Below are 12,441 nucleotides of genomic sequence, written 5' to 3'. Positions count from 1 at the left end.
AAATTTAGTCCTTTTAGTCATTCAAGTGTATGAAATAATTAAATACTCGTATAGTTCTTTTAATTACTGAAGTCAACAGATATTAAATTTATGACAAAAGCAGATATTAAGTTTATATGGAAATTGAATATTTTCACTGCTTTCTGACGTCATCCACCCCACTACCTCCACTAATCCATCTCTCAATTGTTGCACCTATTCAAGAAAGCCATGAAAACCACCATTTCATTTGCACATTGCAAGTGGCCAAGTAATGGCTAAATGCAACGTGCGTGGAAATTATAGTAAGAATGTTAGAATAGGTCAACCCTAATTCATTGTTTAATATGATGTTGGGCCTCCATTTTATATCCTTTACGTATTTAATGTTTAGTTCTGGACGTGTAGTAGGCAGTGGCGGAGCCAAGATTTCCGTCGAGGGAGTTCAAAATATAAAAAAGTAAACATACGAAGAAGCCTAAGGGGGTCTAACATCTACTATATATACATAAAAAATAATTTTAACCTTGTAAAAATAATATATTTTTCCGCCGAAAGGGCTCGGATGAACACCCTCAGCTCTATGTGGCTCCGCCACTGATAGTAGGTGTTGAGTTCCACATCAGTGGGTTAAAAAGCAATTAGCGTAGAATATTATCTATGAAAAATGACTTCTCCACGAAAATTGAACATGTGCACAATGGATTGTGCCACTTAGCTATATTCAATACGACAGCTAAGAAGAACGACCAAAGGGAAAGATGATATCATCTATCTCGACCAGTTTCCCGAGACGTGAAAGACCAGCTCATTACTCCCATGGGAGTTATTTTCCTAATTTTTAAGAATAAGAAAAAAAAATCAAAAATATTTTAGCCAATTAAATAATGAGAAAATTTAAAAGTATCTTTCAATAAAATATTTTTGTTATCCTTACCAAACACAATCTAAGTGTTAAAGGTTGTCAATTTTTCATTAGTGAAGACAAATATAGTATTCGACCGACTCTTTGACAAAGAAAAAACCTACATTCCTCTAAATTCGAACTTCTTCTCTAACCCAAGACTAATTTGATGCTCAAACTATAGTGGCAACAACAGTTAGGCAATAATTTGAATGCAAAAGATGGATTATAGTGAATTATTCATTGCTCACATTCGACAGAGGCACATTTTTAGATTAGTCCAATCGAACTTAACCTAATCATAATCTTCCCGACAAGAGTTGTTTAATTTGAAGATTATTATAAGCTTGATTGGTATCTTCCATTTCAGTGAACACCAACCTTATCAATTCTTTTAATGTACTGATCAAGACGTGGCAACTTGGTAGTTGATATATTAAAATCAAACTATTAAACATATAAACCTCAAACTTAATTACAAAAATTCAAGCCACCGTCACAAAACATAAGATTCTTTAAGTTATAAAAATACTTATGAACACAACCCGCAGACAAAGTCCTCGTCACCAAACATGTAAATCTAGAAAACAGATCATGTGACATAATTATATTCTTGGATTGAAATTTTTGTCATACATGAAACAAGAGAAAATTTTGTTTAGAAGGAAGGAAGCAATAATGATGAAAAAAAAATTAATTGAACATTTTGTCTTAGGAAAGAAAATCATTATCCGTTCGTTTGATCATTCGATAAGGATGATAATATATACTGAAGTCTCTAGATTCCTTAAAAATAGAATTGCATATAATAATAGCTTTGCCCGAGTTTATTTTCCACAACAAAAGATTGCAAATGTGAGGAGAATCAATAATGAAAAAGAAAGAAAGATAAACAACAATAATAGAGGGAGTTGTTATTTTGAAAGGCAGTATTAATTAATAAAGAGTATAAGTTCTGCATAAAGAATATTTATACAATTGAATAATTTATAAACTACTTACAAATAAATTTTCATACTATAATAGTAATCTATAAAAGTGCAAAAGGAAAAGATCACGGATGCCCCCTCAAACAAAAAAAATAAAAAAATTACCCGCCCATACCCCCATTATTTTTGTACCCCCAGAAAAAATTAAAAATATTTACTCGAGATGCCCAGTTACCCCTAGTTATGATACCAACATCGTATATAAATATACTGAGATGGTATCATGAAAGATGCTTTAGTCCTTCTCTTAGTCCTCCACGATACCATCATGGTATATAAATATACTGAAATGATATTATGGATGATCATATTCATATACCGTGATGTTATCATGAAGAACTGCTCTAGTCCTTCAATGAAACACTCCTCTTGATACCATCGCCATATATACATATACTATGATGGTATCATGGAGGACATCTTCAATCCTTCAATGAGACACTCCTCAGGCCCATGATACCATCATGATATATAAATATATTGAGACGGTATCATATAGGACTACTTCAGTCGTTCTCTTAGTCCTCTATGATACCATCATGATATATAAATATGCCGCGATGATATCATGGAGGAAGAGATTTGGGAGAAGGGGCACGTCAGGTAAATAATTTTGGGTGAGGAGGTACGGCGGGTAATTAGTTTAGAAGGGGCACGGGGCGGGTAATTAATATGTTTTTGGGGGTATTTCAGTTAGTTTCCCAAAAAAATTTTATACCAGGTTGTATGACCATTAAAGGGTTGTCTAATACGGATTTCTTTTGTCTTATTGCAGCAATTTTAACCACCGTTATTGCGGTTTTTTTTTTTTTTTAAAAAACAATATTATTTTGGTAGTTTTTAACCGCCCCTTTTGCTACTAAAATTTCAGTTTATATCGCCACAACTGCAATATTTTTAATTATTACCAATTCTAATTCCACATTTGCATCCCATCGCACCCTAATGCAATCAAACACCCTTTCACAACAATGTTAACACAAAATACAGAGGATTAAATAAGCAAAATATTCATCATAATAAATAAGTATCCCAAATTACATAAAAAAAAAGATTCTAAGAGCCTGTTTGGATGGGCTTATGCCTATAAGCTAAAAAAAATAAGTTGGGATGGTCTAACTTATTTTTTTTTGGCTTAAAAAAGCTATAAGCAACTTATAAGCCAATCCAAACGGGCTCTAAGTTAAAGCCTCAAAAAGTTATTCAATTACAATACCAAAGGATAGCCAATCCTAAAAATGATTACTGATTGTCACTTGCTCCATCTCCTTTGTTACTACCGTCGGAGGACTTTCTTGGCCCAATTGGTGACGAAGCGCCACTTCCTAAATCATGTGCCTGTAACAAGAAAATAATTTTAGGGAATAAGTTTAAACTTTCAACAAAACCAGTACTTAGTATATCATAATAGCAAAACAGGAACTTCGTATATGTGACTTAATGTTCTATGAAGAATGACTTGTCTAACTTTGCGTGAGTTACTAATAGAGTTGTACAGATCATTTGGGCAGGGGCAGCAGCTAATGCGTTATCACAACCATGAATAAGTTTGTCCTCTAAAAACAAAACTACTCAACAAGTCCTTCAGTGCATTATTTGTTTTAGTTAAAACAGAAATGTCCATAGTATTCTCCAATTGCTCCCGATCTTTTAAGTACTCGTCAATCAAAGACTGATAAGTTTATTGCTACATAGAAAATCTCTAAGTAAAACCAAAATTAGTCACATCATGAAAGAAGAAGAACTAGAAGACGAGGACAAATGAATCTGCTTCTCACAGATGTAAAAGGTCAACCATGGAGGAATTTTTTTATTGTATTTTAGGCATAAATCATACAAATCTAAAATCAAATTCTGGGTGCTTCTAGGTTTCTTATCTTATCACAAGAAAACCTATAAAAGAGATGAAAAATACCAAGGGTGTCAACGAAGTTTCAGATTATACTAGAAAGATGATAAAACTCAGCAACTGGACATCAACAGCTCAGTGAAACTGCAGAATCCATGCGCAGTTAAGCTTATTTCTGGAGGAACATAAACATTGAAAGAGACTAACATCGACATTCAAGGTACTAATGAGACATTTCACTGAATTATGTGAACTGACAATTAAGTAGCTCAGACTTCAGCGGACCTGGAATACATGTTTGTTAAGCTCCTTTTGACTAATATCAGCATTCAAGATATTCATTGACAAGCCCTACTCATTTAATCTATAAGATAAACCTCTAGTCATTACGTCGAACATCACAACAATTTACGATCATGTTTTATTATAGTCTCATGTGTTGTGAACATTGGTATTCAGTCAACTAATACTTACCCAATCTCCCTAGCTTCATCATTCACGTACCCCATCTTTCATCTTATGAGTCTCAGTCCACAATTTACCTCGATCAACTTCTTTTCCCAAGTTCTGAAATTTTCAAAAAGTAAAATATTACATTAATTAGTCAAGAACATACTTTATCTAAAGAATGTATCATTAAGCACGTTGCAGTAAAGTACCAATCTCAGCCCTTATTCTAGTCAAACTCTTAGCACCACTAGTATGAGGAATCGTTTGTTGTTGTCGAATCCGTTCATTCCTCTTGCAAAGAGCCTACGAGTTAAAATAAGTGAATTTCTGCTCGAAAGAGGAGAAGCAGAACCAGAATAATATATTCGAAGTAAGTACCTTTGTTTCATCTTTCGAGCGATAAATAACAAACAATGCCCATGCATGCCTTTCGGCGCTTTCTTGACGATATCTTCTTTACTCAATAATGGATCATCAGCTATACGCCCTAGATTAAGGCTGAACTCCATCCACTTTTTGCTAAGGGAATTGTCAATCCATCTTTTTTCCCTATGTTGATCAATCCTAAAGAAAAACCAAGGCTTCACTAAAATGAGTAGGTTAGATTGTTTCACATACAACTATAACGTACAAACTGAGCAAAGGAAATTAAAAGGCATTACTATTAGGATTTCATTAAAAGAACGGTCCACAAAAGTTTTAGGCATGGATGACAATTTCTCAAAGTCAATAGGGAAGTTTTGTGAAGCCTTGATTTTTCTTTAGGATAGATCAACAAAGGGCAAAAAGATGGATTGACAATTCACTCATTATATGTCGTGTTTACTTTCTTTATATGTATTCATGGTAGTCCTACAAACACATAAAGGTTCTGTTTGACCACTGTCCTTGGTGCAAACTGCATTGGTTCAATACATGAAAATGTATCCTAACAGTATCAAACTTCAGTGAAAAAATACAGGACCAGATTACAAAAGACAATAAATCTCCACAAGAGAAGTAGGGAACAACAATGAACTTTCACAGATGCATGAAAAAAGAAAGCTGAAGGAGAAACAGTGGTTCAGCGGCAAGCATAGGTACCAGACTGTAAAAGCTAAAAGCTTGTACCCAACACAATAAAGAAAAGGTACGGAAATTTAGCCATAACGTTGCTAAAATAAAAGGCAAGTCAAAAGAAGAGAAGTAAAAGATACTAACATCAAGTAAATAATTAAATCATCGCTCACTTTAAAGTTTGAATCTTGCTTTACCGTGATCAGCTCCATAACATCATAGTACTTGGAAACAACTATAGTTAAATCAGGAAAATTTCATTACCCAGTCGCTTGTAAAGACAACAAAGAGGTGATAGTTACATTTTAGCTTGATGCATTCTCTGTGTGGTTAGACAAATAACCAACATTCTTTAACATGAAAATCTCCACTAACCCACAGTAAAAAACCTCAACACAAGTTGGTATATTGCCTCATCAGCAGCAGCAAAGAGACAATTAGAACAAGAAGGAAGCTAATCAACAATAATCTTTTAAAACGAAAAGATTTGTACAAATAACAGCAGGAAAATAACGAGGAAAAAAAATTACCTAGTCACAACACTTATTGTAGGCTAAACCCGAGTTCAAGTCCACCATAGATCTTCTCAAATATTGATTAATCTTCTGGGCGAAAATAAGTAAGTTTAATAAAGTCCAATGAATAGTGGTGGAGGAAGCATCATCTAGTTACAACCTATGATAGAAAAATATTCCCTATTGAAATAGTAAACTTTTTGTAGTGAATCTTTATATGCTGGTATAATTTTCAAATGTATAAGTTATATCTAATGACTTTACTCAACCTAAAGTCACACAAACAGTAGTACTACTGGAATAGAAGTACACATCCAAGCAACATACATTCCAAATGTATTTCTTTAACATAACAACAAATAAAGCATGAAGTTTTACCGCTACAGTCCAGTAGAAGTAAACAAATGTAACTATTGAATTACTGGGTGATGGATGTGTATTTATAAAATTCATGTGAAAAAGACGCAATAAAAAGAATTCATCTGCTTCAACATATCAACAAACAATCTGGATGGCATTAGAGTGCACATCCCATCGAATCAAAATGTTTAAGCATCACTTTCAAAAACCAAAACGGTACCCAAAAAAAAACCTAGCAAAGAAAAAATGTAAACGTATTTTTACCATAATGCATCAAGGATTCATAATTACGGAAGTATTATAATGGTAGAAATAGGCAAATAGCTAATGTCAGATTCAACAATTGACACCATTGTAATCACACTGAGAACTGTATACCCTGATTACTAATGCAGCTACAGATTGAACAATGTTCTACCTGTATCTAATTGTTTATTGTCGATGCCGATCCCAATAACTTCAGCGGCTTTAGCATTCCACTACGACACTACCTATCAAGCCATATCTTAATATTAAGGTTATTATTGCGAATAAACCAGAAGTACCAGCAGAGACAAGAATCAGCAATGTCAAAATTTAGTGCATGTAATATGAGTACAATCCAATTAGCTAACAAAGTAGCAAAAGCTAAAACAAATATCACTCCAATCGAACAGAAAAACGACAAAAAATAGACCCAAGACATAAAATAATCAAACCATTAGAGAAGGAATACGACCAAAAGATGAAAAGCAAAAATTGGGGAAAATCGCTACCCAAAAATTGCAAACACATTAGAACAAATTCTGGGTTTTAAGTAGTTTTAAATAGTGTCATTAAAGGAGGAGTATGAGAACTTACAAGTTAAATAGTGTCAATAAAGGAGGAGATAATTCCACTAGGGGGAAATGTACTTCATCTTCTCATGACTTACTGCAGCATAATGAGAGATCCAGTGCAGAAATATCCGTGAAGCCTAAAAATTAGTTTTAGAAAGCTTGGAATTGCTTTCATACATAAAATTCAAGAACTTACGGCATTTATCGGCGCTTTAACCCAGATCGATTATGCAGATCCAACAGCTGCTCAAGTGATACCAAAGACCACCTGTCCTCAACTTGCGCAAACACCTTCTGATTGAGAGAATCTATAATAATGCTGATGTTACCAAAACCATATATCTGATGACCATCTTGCATCCTGCCGGGCTTAGGCTTGAACAGCAAACCATTCTGTTGAGCATGAACTTCAACAATTTCTTTCACGCTCATGTAAACCCCACCACCTGTACCATCCATTTGGGTACCACTGTTCGAGCCCACAAAAGGACGGGATTGAGCTTGTGCTGCAGCTTTTTTCTGAGTCTCAAACTGCCTTTGTTCAAGAACCCTAAGATAACTAATGTTCTCCCTCAAACCAGGCTGAACAACCTCCAAGCCTTCAACAGCCTGGTTCATCATTTCTAGAACAAGATTAAGTCGATAGCGAACGTGTTCATTTGCCTGAAGTTCAGGTGGAATAAGTTCCTTCCAACCCAAATACCATTTCGTCACTTCTTCAAAGTTCGGGTTTGAGCATAACCAGTGGTACAAAACCTCTTGCCACTTGTTGAAGAATATATCCAGTATTGGAAGCATGTGATGGATGGGAATAGCAGTAGCCCAAGTACGGACCCAATAGAACTGATCAAGGTTCTGATTTGCTGGATTTATTTGGAATTCATGCATCACTGCTAACAACTTTGGAACAATAAACCGGACCATCAGCTTTTCCCAGTTAATTGCATCAAACACAGTCTTCCAAGGAGACAATATGTAGTATGCAGACATATCACTTGGGTGCCAAGCATGCAAGACACTTTCCAATCTGTTACGTATAGTGTGATAGCAGCTTTCCAATCTTTGACCCAGCAAGGGCAACCATGGATGAACCCAGGAATGGATTGGAATTGTTTCTCGACGTGGATCCCAGGAGTTCACAGCAGCTGATAACTTGGGCAAAACAATGTTTTCCAGTATTGTCTGAAGGACTGCAGGAGGCAACAGCTTCTCCCAAGAATCCAAAAAACGAAGCATTGGTTCAGGGTCCCTTGCCTGCCAGGTATTGGTGCCAGATATTCTAACAGCGGGGAATACAACTTCCATAAATAGTTGAGTATAAGGAGATGCGGCATCAGAGATAGTAAAAATGTCATCCCCTTGCAAAAGGTTCTTCCACAGGGAAACCACCTCCAATCCATGTGTTGGAGTTTGAAGTGGATCCCATTCCTGAAAAACTTGAATAAATAAAGGCAGAGCATATGAGCACGCTATGCTTGACAAGTTGCAGAGTTTGTATTCCTCAGCATACTGCTGTTGCAAGTCTGCAAATGCTTTTGCAAGGGAGTCTAGGGTCAGGGTACCAGATGTGCTTTCTCCCCCTATCCGGTCCAATACACTGACAATCTCTTCCATATTATCAAACTGCCTTTTTTGGCGAGCTGCCTCAGCTTGGAGCTTCTCCTTCTCCTTCTGCAAAGCAACAACTGCCTCCCTCTCATTTCTCAAATCACTATCAATTTTTTGTATGTCAAGTTCTGCCAAATCGACAATCAACATGATATTGTGCTGAAGTTCAGGCATTGGAACATCATTTTCCCTTGCTTTTTCCTCAGCGTTCAAATTCTCCAGATTCGTCAAGACTCGAACCTGTGGACCCCTCATATCAAAGACCTTCTGAATAATTTCCAGGCCCTGCTCCTGCTTTTTGGCTAACAACTCTTCAGCTGTAATGTAAGCCTTCTTCACTTTTTTAGCTTGCTTTGACCAAAGCTTCTCTTTTGAGCGGCCTTCCACGGGTTGAGGAGGACAAGCAACAGGCTTTCCTTCTGATTCTTGAAGAGCTGGTGCACTAGCCTCCTTATAGTCATTGAAACCCATTCCCATATTCTTGGGCCTTAGCTTTGCCTCGATCGGAGCCAAAATTCCTTGCTGATTTCTACCCAACCCACCTCCCTTATAACCCATCTTCTCAAGCAATTTCTTCCCAATCCCCTTGGTATACTTCTCAAAGCCACCAACATCACCACCAGGTTCTCTTCTCCCTGATTCAGAAGATTTCTTGGCCAACATAGACTTCTCCTTTTCCTTTTCCTTCTCACGTCTTAGGGCACCTTCTTTGATCTTCCTACCAAAAGCAGACGGCAGAAAGTTTTCCCCATCAGTTTCAACCTGGGCTGCTGTCTTGATATATTCCTCATCAGCATTATTATTGGTGGAACTAGTACCAAATCCAAGGCCAACAGATGCCCCAAATCCCAAACCTTTGCTCTCTTCTGATATTAGCTGGTCGTTTTCCTCTTTGGTATTCTGATCAATTTCTTGGTTAGGCATGACAGTTCCATTTGAGACGAAATTAACAGGTTTAGTGAGGTCAGGCTTCGTGGAAAGTCCTTTCTTGCGCTTCTTGGAGGATCCCTCATAGTCAGAGTCGCTATCCCCAGAAGCAAAAACACCATAGAGGACATCATCCTTGGTTTGAACGTGCTTTTTTTCTTTGCGCTTCCGATAGTAGAATTCACCACTGATCCACTGACCATCTTCATAATCATTCTCCATTCCAAACCTTTCCATTTCCTGATCATCATCCATGTTGTTGAACTGCGGAAAACATGATTATACAGTGTCAGATCACATAGAAAAAAAATGATCTCGCTACAGGAAATTCAAAATCAGAGGCAAATCTTTGTGGAAACACTGAATAAGGCAAAAGCATTAAAATTTAATTAATGATAATTGGTAACATAACCAATGCATCAGGAAATTTTTGACCAATGCTACCCAAAAAAGAGTTATTCACAAAGCATCCATCTCAATCACTACAGAAACTAAAATTTGAAAAGCTACACTATGAATTTATTCAGAAAAGTGCGTAACAAAGCAATTGAACAATGGTGTGTGATTCCAAGCTCCAAAAACCCTGGACTAACCGTTTACATGATATTATCAAAAAAGAAAATAACATATAAAATGAATACAAACTAAGCGCAAAAAAAGGAAGATCAAACAGCACATATTCCCCCAAATATATAGCCCAACATAACCAAATAAAAGAGTTGGGTCATTGGCACTTATGCCGTTTTTCTGTGCTGGTCTTTAATTTTTGCTCCTCATAACAAAAAACTTTTTTCGCGGGGCATAAGTTAATATTTTTGCATGATAATATCCCACAAGTCACGTCCCCGGCGTAACTTTTGCCCTCAAAGAACTTATGCGCCACTAGGCATAAGTGTTCGATTGCTAAAGGGAAATAATTTAAAGACGGGCAATTTCTTGTTAGCCCCAAGCATCAGTCTCAGTCACATAAAAACTTATGTTTCCGGGGAACAAAGAACAGATATCCCAACAACTATATACATACAACAGCAAAGAACATGACAATAGCACAATACCTAGCAGTTATCCAATCTCATCCAAGAAGAAGAAGAAAATAAATAAAGAGCTCATAAAAAAAAAAAAAAAATTTATGAGCCGTTACGGGATCGCACGCAACAAGGACGAACAGAAAAAATAAATAGAAACACCAGAAATCAACCCAAGTGAAGAGAAAAGAGAGGAAATAAATACCTTGATAAAGGAGAGGATGAAATTCACGGGTCACCGCCTGAGTCTCACAAGTACCAAAACGAAATTAGGCCTGCTAAGTGCTAGAGGGAAAAAAAATTTCAGTTAAACCGATTACCAAGACGTTAAAACAGAGACCCAATTCAATATGGAAGTGTTTTGAAAAAAAATTCAGGGAAAAGGGTTAACGTTCTTTTGCGTGGATTAAAGTTCAAAGACCAGCGTCTTTAATTTTTTGCCTCTCAAATTGCTCGTTTTTAACTTTTGTCCACGAGCCACGTTCTTAACAAAACGACAAACGTACCTATTTCTTTAGCTTAAAAAAGTGATCGAAAATATCTTAAAATTATGAGTTTGAACACTTGAAACCTCTGCCTGAGGCTTAACATTTGCCCAAAATTAGACTTTAAGGCAGAAGTTTACCTTAAGGCCTAATTTTGGACAAATGTTTACCTTAAGTCAAATCTCCGCCTTAAGATTTAACTTTTGTCCGAATAGGTCTAATTTTGCCACAAAATTTTGCCTTGTAATTTTTTTTTTTGACTGAGCTAGAATTCGAACCCAGAACTTCGAAATTTTAAGCAAAGGACAAAAATTAAAGACCAACAATTTGAGGGGCAAAAATTAAAGACCATTCTCGAATAAAGGCAATCGTGCAAATTGCCCATAAATTTGTGGTGAACTGTGCAAAATGAAATAGATTTTGTCTTCATTAATAGTTAGGTTCAAATATGCTCTTGTGGGTTATTAATGGGGTCAAATTTGTCTTTGAACTATGTGAAATGGAATAAATATGGCCTAATTTTTAAATGGTGGATGTTTAATATCCGGTGATGCAATGTATCACGCAATTAACGATTAATTTATTTAAATAGAAGATAAATTTGAACTTTTTGCATTGTTCAGAGGCAAATTTAACTCTTTCACATTGTTCAAGTGCAAATTTGATCATTTCCCTAATTTAGAGTTTTCAATTTTTTTGATTCCTCCTTTCTCTCTTTCCACTATTATCTTTACCATCAATCACCTTTCTCCCTCCTTGTCTCTCCACTCTACCATTGTCATCATCACCTCCACCGCCATCTACTTTTCCAATTCACTTTCTCTTTCTCTTCCTATCACCCCACTACCACTGACACCATTTAAACATCCAATATAGAATACTATTTTATTATAGGTGTATAGCCGCATAGGGTCAAAGGAAAAAGAAAGAGTCATTGGCGATAAAGGTAGTGGTGCAAAGCGAGAGAAAAGGAATAAAATGTGAGTATACATTTTTATTATTCCTAAAGCGACATTCATTCAGGATATTTCTTTTTTGCTAAAACCGACATTTATTTTTGGGACAAATGGAGTATCATGGAACTACAACACATATCCTCGACTGATGTTGGACCTTAACTCATGGAAAAGGAAATACTCCATACCAAGAAACCCTACAAAAAGTCTACTAAACCGGTAATTAGGAGACTAACTTTACTTTTTCTATTGGTAATAAAAACAATTTAGGCTGTGTGCTGCAGTGGAATGGAAATTGACTTTCAAGTTCCAAGACCCTTCATCTTTATCTTCAAAATCAGGCTACTTATCTGCACATACACACTTTTCTTCTTCATCCTATCAAATCCATCATCTTCTTTTATTTCCCCTTCCTTGTTTCTCTCTCTAACTAAAATTGTTGTATGAGTTTGTGGTTTGTGCCTGAAAACAATGATAGAAAATGCAAATCAGGTTCGGAAAATTCGAACTCTCACGTGGA

The 12,441-nt window shown here is 36.0% G+C and overlaps 1 protein-coding gene across 50 annotated transcripts; it reads right to left on the bottom strand.

Moving 5' to 3' along the window:
• Positions 1–2,871: 2,871 nt before the first annotated feature.
• Positions 2,872–10,964, bottom strand: LOC132627689 (septin and tuftelin-interacting protein 1 homolog 1-like). 50 transcript variants are annotated; one of them, XM_060343179.1, is made up of 7 exons: positions 10,686–10,964; positions 7,117–9,719; positions 6,943–7,057; positions 4,550–6,593; positions 4,381–4,474; positions 4,196–4,288; positions 2,872–3,210 (listed from the first exon to the last, which is right to left on the bottom strand). In XM_060343179.1, the coding sequence occupies exon 2, from the start codon at positions 9,708–9,710 to the stop codon at positions 7,122–7,124; it is 2,589 nt and encodes an 862-aa protein (XP_060199162.1). In that variant the 5' UTR covers positions 9,711–9,719; positions 10,686–10,964; the 3' UTR covers positions 2,872–3,210; positions 4,196–4,288; positions 4,381–4,474; positions 4,550–6,593; positions 6,943–7,057; positions 7,117–7,121. The 50 variants fall into 50 exon arrangements, with proteins under 50 accessions (XP_060199162.1, XP_060199178.1, XP_060199199.1 ...); XM_060343195.1 differs by having other exon boundaries at positions 4,550–5,829; XM_060343216.1 differs by having other exon boundaries at positions 4,550–4,757.
• Positions 10,965–12,441: the final 1,477 nt, after the last annotated feature.

Source organism: Lycium barbarum, chromosome 2 (assembly GCF_019175385.1).
Source record: "Lycium barbarum isolate Lr01 chromosome 2, ASM1917538v2, whole genome shotgun sequence".
NCBI lineage: Eukaryota > Viridiplantae > Streptophyta > Magnoliopsida > Solanales > Solanaceae > Lycium > Lycium barbarum.
This window is presented reverse-complemented; position numbering and strand designations above follow the sequence as displayed.